The sequence below is a fragment of the Taudactylus pleione genome, unplaced genomic scaffold, assembly GCF_031769625.1.
Source record: "Taudactylus pleione unplaced genomic scaffold, aTauple2 ptg000319l, whole genome shotgun sequence".
Classification (NCBI taxonomy): domain Eukaryota; kingdom Metazoa; phylum Chordata; class Amphibia; order Anura; family Myobatrachidae; genus Taudactylus; species Taudactylus pleione.
The window spans coordinates 666,208-683,749 of NW_028284720.1; the positions used below are offsets into that span (position 1 = coordinate 666,208).

Here is a 17,542-nt window from a genome sequence, read left to right on the forward strand (position 1 = left end):
GTAACTGGATATCAAGCTGAGATATACCATGCTGGGTACACTGGTATCAGGCTGGAATATACCACTCTTGGTGCACTGGGCACCGATTTCTCTCTGGCTACTAGGACATGCCATGGATAACAGAAAATAGTGGCAGGGAGGGGATGTAGTTTATGCAGTCCAGTGCCAACTTCAGCTGCAGAGAGCACTTGCCCAGAAGGAATAACAGTGAGAAGTGAAGAGGTGGGCAAGGAGTGAAGGCAGATGTAGATGTGGGTGCGTATAGTAGGTGGTCAAGGACAGAAGGTGGGTGAAGAGACAGGCAAGGATGTATGCTAGTAACTGGGAGAGGACTGGAAGTGGGCAAGGACTAGATGCAGGTGAGGACATGAGTGGATAGACCGGAGTGGACTTGATGCAGGTGAAAAGGCAGGTGGGTGGCATTAGAGGACTAAAGGCAGGAGGGTAGGTGGGAGGGGACTGGATAGGGACAGGGAGACAGGCACAGAGGCATGCTGGTAGGTAGGAGAAGACGAGGTGGGTGAGGATTGGAGGCAGGCAAGAAGGTGGTGGGTAGACAGGAGTGGACTATAGGCAGGTAAGGAGGCAGGTGGGTATGTAGGAGAGGACTAGAGGCAGGTAAGGAGGCAGGTGGGTAGGTAGGAGAGGACTAGAAGCAGGTAAGAAGGTGGGTGGGTAGGTAGGAGAGGACTATAGGCAGGTAAGTAGGCAGGTGGGTAAGTAGGAGAGGACTAGAGGCAGGTATTAGGCAGTGAGAAGGTGGGTGTGAGGGTGTTAGGATCTGTGTTTGCTGTGGACCCATGGTGGAATTAGGAGCAGACACCAGAACAGATTTAAACTGAAAGGTGGGTTTTTTAATGTAAATACTAGTAGACAAGCACAAGAATAATACTGATTAACATCTGTGACCGAAGGAACAATAGTGGTGCAACAAATGAATGTCCAGATCAGTGACAGAACTAAAATAAAGTCTTGATAACTGAGGTAACTGTGGAGTTGAAGGAAAAGTCCAGAAAGTCAGTGGTAATAGCAGGGTAGGGAAGCCGGGAATACTATAATAATAGTTGCTGAAAGGGAAAGCAGGTAATGCTGAGATGATGGCTAAACAGGGCAATCTGGAAATGCTGTGAGAATGGCTGGAGGGAAATTCAAAAATGCTGAGAGTTGACTGTGCAGGGTAATCTGGAAATGCTGTAATAGTTGCTGAAAACTCTGGTGCAGGCTGGAGTAGGTAATTGGGAACAACAGGTTCAGGATGGAATGGGTAGGTTTTGGGAACTTCAGGTTCAGGGAGTAGTGGGTAGGTAGAAGGAGCAGGACTTGATCCACAGCAGGAAGCAAGGCAGTGTAGCATGGTGCAGGTTTGCAGGGAGCCAGGGATCAACCAGGAGTTAGGGCAAGCACCGGAGCATAAGACTAAGGTCAGAAGCACATGAACTCTCTCATAGCTGATGTTAAAACAGACGGTTGCACTGGCAACTACAGAGAGCTCCAAACCCCTTAAGTACCCAGCAGAAGAGCGTGAGTGGCAGGAGAGTTCACCTGATGCATCAGGATAGGCACACTATGTCACGTGACCTAAGACAAGATGGCCGCTCCCATGTACTTGTGAGGCTGAGACACTGCTAGACTTACCCTTGCCAGGATGGCCCAGAGATGGCACACCCCTGCACACACACAATGCCAGTCTCCATGCGCCAGCTCCCTCACTGGAAGGACCATGCCACAGCGCCCCCACCATCAAGGATCGCAACCTCCACACCACAAAATCCTGGTCGTGACAGTGAGGACTGGGTGGGGGCAGGGAGATGGGCGAGGAGGCTTGCTAGTAGGTAGTAGATGACTGGAGGTGTGTGAGGATTGGAGGCAGGCAAGGAGGTGGTGGGTGGGTAGACGGGAGTGGAAATGAGGCAGGTAAGGAGACGGGTGGGTAGGCAGAAGACGATTAGAGCCAGGTATTAGGCAGTGAGAAGGTGGGTGTGAGAGGACTGAATGGGGGCAGGGAGATGGATAATGAGGCTTGCTAGTAGGCAGTAGATGACTGGATGTAGGTGAGGATTGGAGGCAAGCAAGGAGGTGGTGGGTGGGCAGACAGGAGTAGACTGTAGGCAGGGAAGAAGAAGAGTGGGTAGACAGGAGTGGACTGGAGGCAGGTAAGGAGTATACACACATAAACACATACACACACACTAACACATATACACACATACAGTATACATATACATACACACTAACACATATACACACAGATATACAGTACACACACATAAACACAATACATACACACATATACAGTATACACACATACACACTAACACATATACAGTATACACACAAACACAATACACACACATATACACACATACTATACACAGTATACACACATAAACTCATACATACACACTAACACAAATACACTCTTACAGTATACATACACATAAACACATATATACATACACACTAACACATATACACACATATACAGTATACACACACATAAAGACATACATACATACACACTAACACATATACACACATATACAGTACACACACATAAATACATACATACACACTAACACATACACACACTAACATATATACACATTAACACTTACTGTACATACACATATACACTCTAACACATGCAGTATACACACACTAACACATACTGTGTATACAATAACACGTACACATATACACATAAACACATACATACACATATATACACAATGAAACAGTACATATACACACTTTTTATGCAGCTGCTGATCACATCCTTAGGCTCTGCCCCCTCGCACCGTAATGCCTAATGGGTCATTTGGTGGCAGGGCTTGCCGTTTTGGCTCCACCTAATTCAGCCACGGTAGCAGGGGGAATTGGTCCATGAAGGGAGGTTCTAGCTACTCAGAACCCCACCCCCTGCATGCTCTAGAGGTGGGGTCCCCTTTGTGTGTGGGGCTGCGGGATGACCACCCCTGTCACCCCCTTAATCCAGCCCTGAGTGTCTTTCTTCCCAACTCAGCACTGAAGCCAAGTCTCTGCCGGTATGCCATACTGTTGTTTATCAGCACACTTCCAGCACTGGACCTATAAAAGAACTGCATATAATTAAGTTTGTGGTGGCATTAATGCTGTATTATTATAATTCCAAGTGTGTTTTAAACATACTGTAAAAATGTACGATGTATTGCAGATTAGATCAATTAGATAAAGGTTTTGCCATTTAAATTATAATTCATATATTTTAAAACACTTACTAATTGCATTTTCTGTTTTGTTTTGTTAAAGCTGAAACACTTTGTAAGTAAAATGAATTACATAGGTCCATATGGTAAAACAATATTTTTTGATGAAAAAGAAGAATATCCTGAATTTCTGTACATTGAGAATTGGAAAAGTAAACAAACAGGCCATGTACATATAATGTATCCGACGGCTGTTGGAAAGATTGATCCATACATTCCAGAAGATCATCAGCTGCTTATTTTACCATGGATAATCGCATGGAAACATGGAAAGGTAAAGGTCTTCTATGACTGCTACAGAATGTTCCAGATAAAGCAGATACAGTACCACCATCTCCAACTCACTGCCTGCACCAAGCCCTTAGTTTTGGCCACCCTGCTGCATATTTGGCTACTATAACTGCTTATGTGGCAATGGTTTTACCATGTCTACGTCCTGCAGTGTTCTGTTCTGTGTCACCTTTTTTCATAGTGTTGTTTACGTACTTTGTAAGGTGCTGATGTTGTCTGATTTGCCTCTTGATTGTTTTTTGAAAAATTTTAAAAATGGGATTTTGTTGGTGAAGAAAGCATAACATTTCTAATCCTAATTCAGGTATAAATATACCCTGCTCTGCACTAATGAAAGGCCATAACTCAGGAGGAGGCTGCCAAATTGGCACCGCAGGGGGGAGTGATGTGAATCTGGGGGTGGGAAGGGGGCTTGTTTTCATGATTGACTCATCGCAGCCACACCCTCGCTACACAATGCTGAGATTACCTGCATTGTGCAGCCGGGGGCGGGGACACAATGATGTGAGTCAGTATGAATTGTGTCATCCGCTCCCCCGGACTGCCCACTTACATAGGGGAGTGGACTCCTGCAGGGGGGTAAGTGGAAAATGTTGGAGGAGTACGGGCAGGTGCTGGCGGCCGGGAGACTTGCCCACTCTTCTGGGGGCTGGGTTTTTCAGGAGTCTCCTTACCGTCCCAGGAGAGAAAGCAAGTATGGCATAACATTACATGCAATTTCTGCACTAGTTCCATTACAGAGAAGAAATCTTGCCCCACAAATCAATTTCTTATTTTTCATTCATTTGGGTGCAAAAAATTAGCAGTCAGCAAGTAACAAACTAAACTTCTAAGCGGATGGAGGATGGGTGTCTGTGCTCGTGTGCAAATGGGGAGTTTTGAGCAGATGCAGACTCACACATACAGGGCCTGACTCAGCAGTGAACGGAATTGCAAAATCACACACTAGAGGCTTTATAATTCTATCCTGCTAAAATTCAATTACTGCAGAAAGCATATGAGGTAAAGAGATGCCTCCTGTCAGCATCTGAAATCCCAGCGCTGTGCCCGAGGTTGCGATGTTGTGTGGCACCGTTTCCAGAACGCAGACTGTCCCTGCCCCAGCACCAACCCCAAAACACCTCTGCCTGTCAAGCAGACAGAGATATAGGGGGGCATGTGTGCAATCTGGCAGGGCCCTCTCTGCAAGATCGCACATGAGTTCCGATTAAAACTTGAAAGTGTGGGCCTTATTCAGTATGGATTGCAATAGCGATTACACACACAGGACCTCATTCAGAGGCGCTCACAAAATGCAAGCGCTCACTCTGAATGAGGGCGGCTCATCTATTTTCTGACAAGGCCTGGCCGCTTGCTAGGCTGTGGGTGATCACGCACAGCTTTATCAAGGGGCCAGGTTGATGGTCAAGACCATCGCGACCATCTGGGCTTGCGACGAGACTCTTGTGGTAGGGTCTCGTCTACTGAAAGCCCCAGTGAGCTTTCAGCTCTGTTAGAGCTGGAAGCTACCCCCAAATGGCAGGCATTCCATCGGGAACACCTCCGTTTGGCAAGCCACCCCCCCGCCCCACCTACAAAATGGTGCAAGCTGTCGATCACCATCGACAGCCACCTTTTTTGTAGTAAGCCCTTGAGTGAGAGAATTTCTCTTTCACTCCGGGGCTTGCGCACGCGCAGTGCGGCTGCTGCGCATGCACAGGGCCTCTACATCAACCCGCTTGCAAGTGCATTGGCACTTGCAAGCGGGTCTGAATGAAACCCACAGTCTCACTGTGATGATATGTTAATCCTCTGTGGTTGCTATGCCATAGCAGCACTACATAAGGATGCCCACTTTACCTTACACACATCTGGAATACTTAGCAAGACTGCAAAACCATCGGTAACTGAGTACAATTGCAGCCTCAATGCACACTTACACAAGCTCTGACCTATCTCAGAAATTGCTAACTTCAGTGCACATAGTGAAAGCCCAAGCTGCATACGGCATCGCAGTGTATAATTTTTGCATGCCCCTGCAATGGTGTTCAAATGCACTGCGTTTCTCCAAGCACCCCCCCTCACTATCCCCAAATGCTACTTCCTATCAATCACTCTGTAATGGGTCTGTGTAGTCACTGTGATCACAGTGCCAATCACAGTGGTGTGTTCATGACATACACTGCAATGCATACACATGCACATAATGCAACAGTCAGCCAATTGCATGCATAATCGCAGTTGTGATCAGTAATGAATAAGTGCAGGGACTTCTGTGTCATTCAGGGTCAGCTGTGTCCATCCAGGGGTTGCTGTGTCCATCAAGGGCAGGAACTTCTGTGTCCATTCAGGGTCTGCTGTGTCCATCCAGAGGTTGCTGTGTCCATTCAGGGGCAGTGGCTGCTTTGTCCATCCAGGGACTGCTGTGTCCATCCATGGGTTGTTGTGTCCATTCAGGGGTAGTATCTACTGTGTCCATCCAGGGACTGCTGTGTCCATCAAGGAGTTGTTGTGTCAATCTAGGGCAGGGGCATTTGTGTCCATCCAGGGGTTTCTGTGCCCATTCAGGGGCAGGGGCTGTGTGTCCTTACAGGGTTTTCTGTGTGCATCCAGGGGCAGTGGCTGATGTGTCCAACCATGGGATCTCTTTGCCAGATTCAGATGCGTACGCAATTGAACAGTGCTCACATGCGCGAGCCCCAGCGAGCGACTGAAGTTCAGTCACTCCGGGGCTCACTACAGGACAGGGTGGATGTCAATAGTGAGTGACGGCTCACACTGTTTTGTTGGTGGGGTGGGGGTGGTTAGGCAAATGCAGGCGTTCCCTTAGGAATGCCTGGCATTTGTGGGCAGCCCTACTAACATCACTCATGATATCAGTAGTGGACTCCCTGCTCTATTAGAGTAGGCAGTCCACTCAGGCTTGTGAGAGCTGAGACCCTACCACTGTGTCTCCTCGCAAGCCTGATGGTCATGATAATCGCAACGGGCTCCAGGCCCCTCGCAAAAGCTGTGGGTGGTCACCCACTGCTTATCGAGTGGCCTGGTGAAAAAATAAATAAATCCCCACCCTGATTCAGAGCCAGTGCTTGCCAGCAGTGAGCAGCTCTGTATCAGGCCCTTTGTCCATCTAAGGGTGCCCAGTGTATAAAAAAATAAAAACTAATAATAACAAATTATTACAAAATTATATATTTTTTGTGCTATACCACAGTGTACTATATTATTATTATTTTTTTACTGTGATGCTGCCTGACATACCGCAGTGTAATATTCTTACATGTATTGTTTGTGACACTGTAAGTGGAACGCAGTGTATCTGTAAAAATTATTGTGACACTGTAAGTGGAAAATGCAGTGTATTCATAAAAAATATTGTCACACTGTTAGTAGAAATGCAGTGTATTCATAAAAAATATTGGCACAAACTAGAGATGTGCACCGACCCCCGTGTTTTGGTTTTAGATCTGTATCTCTCCTGGCTTGGATCTGGAGTGGTTTTGACATAACTCCCTTCCGTGTTTTTTTTTTTTGGTTATGAATCTAGATTTTTTCTTGAAAAATCATAGAAACAGCTAAAGTCACACTAAATGGGCATGTTTTTGTTACTACAGTATTATTAACCTCAATAACATTTATTTACACTCATTTACAGTCCACCTCACAGCTCACAATATTGATTTTTTTCATCTAGTTAAGGGTCAAAAAGTTGTATCTAGCTAGCTAGCTGTCACGATTCCTAGGCGGAATCAAAACTGAGTGATTAATAGAGTTGAGGACTGTGCAAAGATGATGGTTAGGGTACCCCTTGAGGAATGAAGAATTGAAAGTTTATTATTGATACAGTCACTGACTGAAAGAGGAATTGATAGTTGATAATGGTGCAGCCACTGGCTGAAATAAGAATTGATAGTTCATAGTTGATGCAACCACTGGCTGAAGTAAGAATAGTTGATTATTATTATAATTTATTTATATGGAACCACAGGTGTTCAGCAGCACCTTACATAGTACATAAACAAATAAGCAACCAGCGACTAACAATACAATACAATGCAGGACATGGATAATAAACAAAGCAATATGTTAGCGACCTCTACACCCACATAAGCAGCCAAGTGTTTGTTGCCCTAGAGGGGAGTAAGAGATAAATTAAAATACAGTAGGGAGAAGCACAAGAGGATAGAGGGCCCTGCTCAAAATAGCTTACATTCTAAAAAGGAGGGACAGAAAACAGAAGTGACACTGATGGGGTAGGCGGGGAGGAAGGAAGATGTAGCAGTAAGTTAGGATGAGAGCTGGAAGGCTTTAATGAAATAGTGGGTCTTAAGAGCTTGTTTGAATGATTGAAGAGAGGTACAGTGTCTGATGGGGAGAGGGAGGGAGTTCCAAAGGTGGGGAGCAGCATGGATAATATCTTGGAGGCAGAAGTGAGAGAAAGTAATCAATTGGCATGAAAGGTGGCATGTATTAAGTGAACAAAGAGGGCAGACAGAAGAGTGAAGGGAGATGAGATCAGAGATGTAAATGGGAGAGGAATGGGTGAGGGCTTTGTAAGTGAGTGTGAGAACCTTGAATTGGATTCTGAGAGGAAAGGGGAGCCAGTGGAGGGCTTGTAGTAGAGGGGAGGCAGATATGGAGCATTTGGGAGAGGAAAATGAGCCAACTCAATACTTGATAATTGGTGCAGCCACTGGCTGAAGTAAGAATAGTTCATAATTGGTGCAGCCACTGGCTGAAGTAAGAACTGATAGTTGGCACAGCCACTGGCTGAAGTAAGAAGAGTTGATACTTGATAATTGGTGCAGCCACTGGCTGAAGTAAGAATAGTTGATACTTGATAATTGGTGCAGCCACTGGCTGAAGTAAGAATAGTTGATACTTGATAATTGGAGCAGCCACTAGTTGAAGTGAGAATTGATAGTTGATAGTTAATTGTTGATGAAGCCTCTGGGCTGAGTAGTAGTGGAATACAGAGCTATGATTAGGAACCAGTCTTGCAACAGTTTGAGTAATCAATTGGCATGGAAGGAGGCATGTATTAAGTGAACAAAGAGGGCAGATAGTAGAGTGAAGGGAGATGAGATCAGAGATGTAAATGGGAGAGGAATGGGTGAGGGCATTGTAAGTGAGTGTGAAAACCTTGAATTGGATTCTGAAAAGAAAGGGGAGCCAGTGGAGGGCTTGTAGTAGAGGGGAGGCAGTTATGGAGCATTTGGAGAGGAAAATGAGCCGAGGCGATACTTGATATTTAGTGCAGCCACTGGCTGAAGTATGAAGAGTTGATACTTGATTATTGGTTCAGCCACTAGCTGAAGTAAGAATTGATAGTTGATACTTAATTGTAGATGAGGCCTCTGGGCTGAGTAGTAGTGGAATACAGAGCTATGATTAGAAACCAGTCCTGCAACAGTTTGAGGGCTGGAACTCTTGGCAAGTTGTGGCCATCACATCCTTGATGGCTGGTGAGGAGTGATGACAGGTGTACTTTGGGCTGTAAAGCAGGATGCAGACTTAGGGCCATGTAGCAGCCTTAAATGGCTTAGATCTCTTGGCAGGATGTAGCCTTAGGGCCATGTAGCAGCCTTAAATAGCTGAGAACTCTTGGCAGGATGTAGCCTTTGTGCCATGCAGCAGGATGCAGCCTTTGGGCCGTATAGCAGCCTTGAGGGCTGAGAAATCTTGGCTGAATGTCACTGTTGTGCGACTTGTGCCGCCAGGTTGACATTAGTAACAGTCCACTTGATTGTGCCAACTTGACACTGATGTGTCACTTGTACCACTGAGTTTACACAAGCGGCAGTATGCTGGAATGTGTACACTTGAAGCTGCAGTGTGGCTTGCACTGACAGGTTGCCACAAGCAGCAACTGGCTTGTGCCACCTGGATGACACAAACAGCAAGTGGCTGAAGTATGGACCATGCCACCTGGATGACACAAATGGCAGGAGCAAAACAAGGCAGATTGTGGAACTGGATAATTGAATTGAACTTGAGACTCACAGCAGAACAGTTAAGTAAAGACAGTTTGTATAAGGGACTCCAAATTGCCTCTTTTTCCTGCCAGTAGTGAAATGGACTGTCTGACATTCTATCCCTAAAAAAATCATCCACCATTCTCTGAACGATGACCATATAAGACAAAGTCACAGTAGACATGTAACTCATTGAAGAAATTTATTTCAGACCCAACCAGATGTCATTCCTTTTTGCTGACTGATCTGCATCACCACTAGCAGTGGGTCTCTTATGAAAATTTAGTTTTTTCCTGGCAGCCGCAGAATCTGAAGGAGGAGATGCTGCCATGTAATGTGCCACTTGAGCTGACAATTTTTTCACCAACTGCTCTTTGCATCTTTTCAGATTTATGTCCATCAGAAATAAAGACACAAGGTAAGACTTAAACCTAGGATCAAGTATGGTCGCCAAAATAAAGAGATCTGATTTCAAGAGATTGACAACCCTTGGATCCTGGTGAAGCGAATGGAGGGCTTGATCCAGAAGTCTGACACACTTAGTGGAATCATTTCATTTGAGCTCCTCCTTCAGTTTATCCAACTGCTTTTGCAAAAGTCAGATTAGGGGAATCACCTGACTCAAGCTGGAAGTGTCTGAACTAACTTCACATGTTGCAAGTTCAAAGGGTTTGAGAACCTTGCACAACATGGAAATTATTATCCACTGTGCTTGACTAAGGTGCATTCCTGCTCCTGTCATAGGCCATAGTGTAGCCTTGGATAGCCTTTTTGCAGCTCTTCCATCTGCTGAAGCATATAGAGGGTAGAATTCCACCTAGTTACTACCTCTTGCTTCAGCTAATGGCAGGGAATATTCCACAGTTCTTGCTGGTTCTACAATCTCTGAAATGCAGTTGCTGAATATTGAAAATGTTCAGAAATCTTTTGGGCCACCGAGAGTATCTCCTGCATGTCCCTGTCATTTTAAAAAAAATGTTGCACTACCAAATTAATTGTGTGAGCAAAATATGGGATGTGTTTGAATTTTCCCACATATAATGCTCGCACAATATTGGTGGCATTGTCAGAAATCACAAATCCAGAGGAGAGTACAAGTGGGGTAAGCCACTTTGCAATGTTTTCCCTGAGTTATTCTAAGAAGTTCTCAGCAGTATGCCTCTTAGTGAAACCGGCCATACACAGAGAAGCCTGCATCTGGATGAGCTAAGAATGGGGTAAGAAAAATGGAGAGACAATCAAGACTTTGTAACCCAGGTCCTTCACTGCCAGATTTCCCTGAGAGATTTAGCAAAAAATTAGAAAATGAGAGCGCTGATATCACCTCAGATCTGCAAGTTCAGGTGGGTCCAGTTCTCTGAGAACCAGACCCGCTCATCTCTATTTAACACTAAAGCAATAAGTGATTGATATAATATATTGAATTTATCCAAATTCCTTGAACAATAACCTTTTTCTTTATCTGTCTTTGGAGCCTATTTATCATTACATATGTGTGGGATATTCTCTGAAAATGGCTGTATCTGCTAATATTGAGGATCACCAAGTTGTACTATGGAGGGATCTCAGCAGATATCTCCAATAAATAAATGTTGTCCATACATGCCTCACCTATAAGTTTCTATAGGGGCTGCTGTGATGCTGAATTTACCAAGCTATGGAATGTGAAGAATTCCGGGGCTTGGCCCCAATAGGTATCTGCAGATGGCTTTGTTCTATAGTAGCCAATGGGCTACTGTTTCATAAAATTTAATGGAGAGAGTTCCATCAGAGCCCTCTCCGTTGGCTTCCGAAGATGCATGTGGTGACTGACAGCCACACATGCGCGATGTGGAATGAGAACACGAACCAGGAAGCAGTGTGAAAGCTTTAGACTATCACGATGCTTCCAGCTCTTTGCCAGGATGGGCACGTCCATCTCCTGACAAGAGCAGAATAGTATGTTTATGTAAAAATAATCATTTTTTGTGTTGTATATGTATGCATTAAAAATACAGATTGTGATAAATCTGCTCTTACATAATAGTCCCTTGATTATTAAGTACAGCATAGCTTAAAAATTGCAATTTTGTAAGCCAAGTTCCATGCCCAGTGTAAATGTCCCTTTTTTTCCTTGTATTACATATGCCCTCTACCATAGTTTTAAAGCACATTTTTCAGGAGTCTCTCTTATGCTGCATACACAACTAAAAATTTTCTGTCCAACCATCCAACTAGTTGTTTGGTTAGAATGAAAATCTGGTAATGTATACGAGTAAATGATGATAAACAATTTTCTCCTAAATGCCAGAAAACAGATGAAAATGGTCGTCAGCCAAGTTTGTTAAATGTTTGATCGAAACAATTAGCTCAACAGTTTTTGTCCATTTTCCAGCAATTGGGAGCAAATTGCTGATTATCATTTGCTTTCATACCTTAGCAGATTTTCATTCTAACCAATCAACTAGTTGGATGGTTGGACAGAAAATCTTTACGTGTGTACCCAGCCTTAGACACAAAGAGGATTTTTTAGATTTACAGATGTGCCCAGCTAGTTTGTTGTTCATGGCGTGGCATTCAGTCCTCTGAGTTCGCACAACCAATATTTTTAATATCACATACAGTACATACAGTAAGCTCTTAGAACGGGACGCAAATCAGTACACATATTGTACATAACTGTACAGTAGTGAAGTTGCCCGAGTCGTTATCATGGTATAACCGATACTGTAGATTAATGAGATGCATGCACAGCATGAATTATTCTCTAATGGTGGGGTACTGTGTACAATATTTGGAAAGGCAGACAATTTTTTTTATTATTTAAAACAGCAGCGGGTGGGTGGAGTGCACAAGGATGAGCCTGCTATGTGTGGTTCTTAATATAGCTGGCTTGTGGGCTAGTGGTTAGGTGATCGCTTTGCAACAATGCTGGTCCCGGGTTCAAGCCCAGGAAAATAATAATTTTTTTGGCACTGTCAGCTCTGGACACTATAGTGAAACTACTATAGTAGTGTTGTTGTTTAAAATGCTGTTTAAAAGTAAGGCATTACAAACTGATTGTGTGTTTAAAAAGTGCAAACTTGATTCAATGTCTGCGCTGTTGTGGCTGTCAGCTCCGAGGGGTTACAAAGGGATTTCTTGTGCATGCCCAGTGGAGGGGTTACAATGAGATCTTTGGTGCATGCCCAGTGGAGCAAAGCCATGTAGTGCTATGCCATGGCACATTGAAGATCATTGCACTGCGCATGCCCAGTTGTCTGTATTACTAATGTACTGTTGCCCTAATTCAGAGCCGGAAGCTCTGACAGAGCGCTCGCTCTGAATCAGGGCATTCCTTTTTTTTTTTTTAAAGACTGCCTCCTGGCTGCTCACATAGCTGTGGGTGACCACTCACAGCTATAGAGAGTGACCAAAATGATGGTGGCGATGGTCAAGACCATTGTGACCATCGGGCTTGCAACGAGACCCTTGCGGTAGGGTCTAGTTGCCGCAAGCCCTGGAGTGCTTTTGGCTCTATCAGAGCCAAAAGCACTCCCACTGACATCACTAGTGATGTCAGTGGGGCCGGCCCCAGACGGTAGGAGTTCCCATGGGAACGCCTCCATCTGGGCAGCCACACCCCCAGCATGCCCACCAAAGGGGGCGTGCTGTCACTCACCATCGACAGCATGTCCCCTTTGGCGTGAGACCCATAATGACGGCTTGGCCATCGTTATTCGGGTCTCGCGCATGCACAAGACGGAGCTCTTTAAAAGCACAGTCAGTTTGTAATAAAGAGACTTCCCTCTCCAACAGAGCCCACTACTGTAGCAGTTTCTGAAGTCATGAAATTACTATTGTGTACAAGTCTGGGACAGCGCAGAGTGGTGCAAGTGTGAAAATTCAACTGCAAACTGTAGTAATAAAGACAACTGGGCATGCGCAGTGATGATCTTCCATACACCATAGCATAGCGTATCATGGCATATGGCTTGGCTCCACTGGGCATGCACCACAGATTCCATTGTCATTGTAACCCCTCCACTGGGCATGCACCAGAAATCCCATTGCAACCCCTCCACTGGGCATGCATCAGAGATCCTATTTGTAACCCTTTGGAGTCTGGGAGAGTGCAGAGAGTGGTGCAAGTGTGAAAATTCAACTGCATACAGGGCCTAATTCAGACCCGCTCGCGAGCGCTGAGCGGGTCTGCACTGTCCCAGACTCGGACCCTACTGTATAGTCATTTCATGACTTCAGAAACAGCTAGTGAGCTGTATTACAAATTGACTGTGCATTTAAGCGCAAACGTGCATCAATGTTGATGCTGTCTCAGACTTGGACACAATAGTAATTTCATGACTTCAGAAACTGGTAGTGAGTGTGCTCGGTAAGAAAGAGAGAGTTCTCTGTATTACAAACTGACTGTGCATTTAAAGTGCAAACTTGCATCAATGCCGATTCTGTCCCAGACTTGTACACTTTGTGATTTCATGAGTTCAGTAACTGGTAGTGGGCTCTGTTTGAGAGAGAGGTCTCTGCATTACAAACTGACTGTGTGTTTAAACTGCAAACTTGTGTCAATGTTAGCATGGTTGGTGCTGTGGTGGCTGTCAGCCAGCTCCAAAGGGTTACAAATAGGATCTCTGATGCATGCCCAGTGGAGGGGTTGCAATGGGATTTCTGGTGCATGCCCAGTGGAGGGGTTACAAGGACAATGGAATCTGTGGTGCATGCCCAGTGGAGCCAAGCCATATGCCATGATACGCTATGCTATGGTGTATGGAAGATCATCACTGCGCATGCCCAGTTGTCTTTATTACTACAGTTTGCAGTTGAATTTTCACACTTGCACCACTCTGCGCTGTCCCAGACTTGTACACAATAGTAATTTCATGACTTCAGAAACTGCTACAGTAGTGGGCTCTGTTGGAGAGGGAAGTCTCTTTATTACAAACTGACTGTGCTTTTAAAGAGCAAACTTGCATCAATGTCCGCGCTGTCCCAAACTTGGACACTATAGTGATTTCTCATGTCCAGCAACTGGTAGTGGGCTCTGTTTGAGAGAGAGGTCTCTGCATTCCAAACTGACTTTGCATTTCAACTGCAAACTTACATCAATGTTAGCATGGTTGGCGCTGTGGTGGCTGTCAGCCAGCTCCGAAGGGTTATGAATAGGATCTTTAAAAGCACACCACAGTGCTAACAACCATGACACAATTTTGCAGTTTAAATGCACAGTCAGTTTGTAATACAGAGACATCTCTCTCAAACAGAGCCCACTACCAGTTGCTGGTCATGAGAAATCACTATAGTGTCCAAGTCTGGGACAGCGCCGACATTGATGCAAGTTTGCGCTCTAAGGTATGTACTGTATCAAAAATCCCACTTTCGCTGCCTTTGACACCCGAAGCACTGGGCATGCGCTCCACATGTACTGTATTGAATACTGAATACTGTAAGTGAAGATTTTAAAAATAATAATAATAATAATAATAAAAAAAAAATACCTAAAAAAAAAAAACTATATTTTCAAGGTCTCGAACCCACGGGACAAGAAGATGGGAGAAGCAATGAGACTTGGCATTAGCCCACTAGGCCACACGCTTCACCCATTACTACACTACTGTAGTTCCTAAAGTAATGAAATCACTACAATGTCTAAGTCTGGGACAGTGCCGTCAGTACTTACATTGGTGCAAGTGTGCAATTTCAAACACACAGTCAGTGTGTAATACAGAGCTTAATAATTTTTAACTTTATGAGACATTCTTCTACCGCTTTATTATACATTCCTGATTCCATGTGGAAAATGCTGTACTAGTGTATTGTGTACCGAATCACCGCTTCTGTCAGCCAATCATCGGGCGGTAATACAGAACATGCATTAGAAATCAAATGCATGCGCTATGTAGTTTATGAAAAGTGACACCTGGTGGACAAAAAGTTGTATTACACATTATGACTTTTTTCCAGTGCTACGGTACGCTACATTACTAAACTTTCTGTGTGGCTTGGCTCACGGCGTGGTGTGTGGCGTACCATGCGTGGCGCACTTCATAGCATATGGAGCAACAAACTAGCTGGGCACATCTGTAGACACAATATATTTTCCTTTAAATATACATTTATTGTACTGTGTATGTGCATCAAAAATGCTTCTGTATACAGTACTATAGCTCTGTAAGAAGAATGTTGCCTCACCTTGAGGCAGAGTAGGGTAAGGGAAGAATGTGCACCCCAGTACAATTATTATTATTATATTTTATTTTTATGGCACCACAATGGTTCCGCAGCATCTTACAAAGGAGCAAAACAAGAAAACAGTGACTTACACTACAATACAATGCTGGACAGGGACATGGTTTATACGCATTGCTGCATTAACAACACTCAAATCAGCAGCAATAAAACTTTGTTCATTTAATTGTGAATCACTTAGAGGTGGATGCATCCATAGATGCACCTTAAAGCCGTTGTGTCACTTCTAAGTGATCATCTGTGTAAATAAAAATAATGAATTTAAAAAATGTGTGAGAGAAAGCCGGTGTGATTTATCACCACATGGGGTTTCAATGACAAAAACCTGTACAATGACGTCAACTGAAAACTCCATGTGAGGCCACAACTAACCAAATTACACATTTTGGAATTACTAGTACAATCAATTGGGGAGTCATCATTTAAAAGATATAACTACTTCAATGGTGTTTGTGTTTTGCAATATTGTCTATATAATGTAAAAAGGTCCCAGTGCTCCCAGACTCCAGGGTATGTTGGCACTTGTGCAGTAGTTCTGTAAAACAGCTAAGTACAGGGTTTTACTCCATCCATACTATATAGAGCTAATTATACTATAGTACTACATTTATATGTGACAGTCACTCTTCACCAGATATATTCTCTGCACAGATAATCAAAATCTTTTTCTTCAATTATCTGTCACCTGCTCTATAACACACCCTCACTAACAAAGCTGATTGTCCTGAATGTTTATCTGTCATTATGGAGAAGATACATAGGTACAAATGTAATAGGATGAGAGTTTAGAAAATGTGAGAGAAAACTGTCACATTTTTAAACTCAGCCAATGTAATAAAGTCACAGAATGTGGAAACTCACATGTTTTTCAGACTCAAAAGACTCTCAAGATGTAAACTCTCCTCCAGATGTTTCCTGTTTAAAAAATACAACTCGATCAATGTATTAGTGTGAGGGTTTTACTGCTAATCTCTCACATTTTCTAATCTCTCACCCTATTACATTTGGCCCATTGTGTTTGTTGCTGCAATAAGAAGATTTTTTGATTTCCAAAACAATGAATTAGTTGAGATCAGACAATGCCCAGAAGATAACAATGTCCACATGATACAAATACAAATGAAATCAGCACTTATTTTGGAAATAGATTAAATAATTTTATTTCCCAGGTTCCACAAGGTTTGTGTTCTGCTGTCTGTCTTCCGGGGACCAGACAGGCACTGAGGAAAGGATCTCACACCTGCTGCTATGACTGTATCCCATGCTCAGAGGGAGAGATATCCAATGTGTCTGGTAATAAACTTATACTTCATTATTCCCACAGCCGTGTGACAGGGAAGGAGAGATTATATAATGGATTGATTTGGTAGATTATAATTGTGTATCCTTCAACTTTAGCTAAATTTATGCATTGGCTTAGATTGAAATAATTATTTGGGAATAATTGATTGGCACATGTTTATAGTTAATGTCTATAAATGTCCTTAATCATTTGTCACCATTTGTAAACAGGACAATAAGATCTGCTACATGGATACATTACTGTGATAAAGTATAATATACAGAGTTGTTGTCTGTCCCATAAACATTTGTGGCCTGATGCAGAGTCACAGACCCAATTCTAAGAGATTCCAACCTCTAACTTCTGTGAATAACTGGTTAATATCAGTACTGGTCTGAGCCTGTGTGATGTGGGTGTGAGACAAGGTTAATAAGTAAAACCAACAACCACATGGTCTGTGTAATAATTAGTCTAGGGCCTCCATTATGAATGATTATGCATCTGAAATAACAATTACTTCCCCAACACGACCATGACACTCCCATAAC

At 43.7% G+C, this 17,542-nt stretch overlaps 1 protein-coding gene across 1 annotated transcript in view; it reads left to right on the forward strand.

The window, feature by feature from the left end:
* The window catches only part of LOC148509553 (vomeronasal type-2 receptor 26-like), a 37,850-nt gene that overhangs the window by 11,684 nt on the left and 8,624 nt on the right, over nt 1-17,542 (forward strand). The window contains exon 2 of the mRNA XM_088442967.1: nt 16,882-17,005. Coding sequence (XP_088299093.1) covers nt 16,882-17,005 — 124 coding nt within the window. The remainder of the gene's footprint in view (nt 1-16,881; nt 17,006-17,542) is intronic.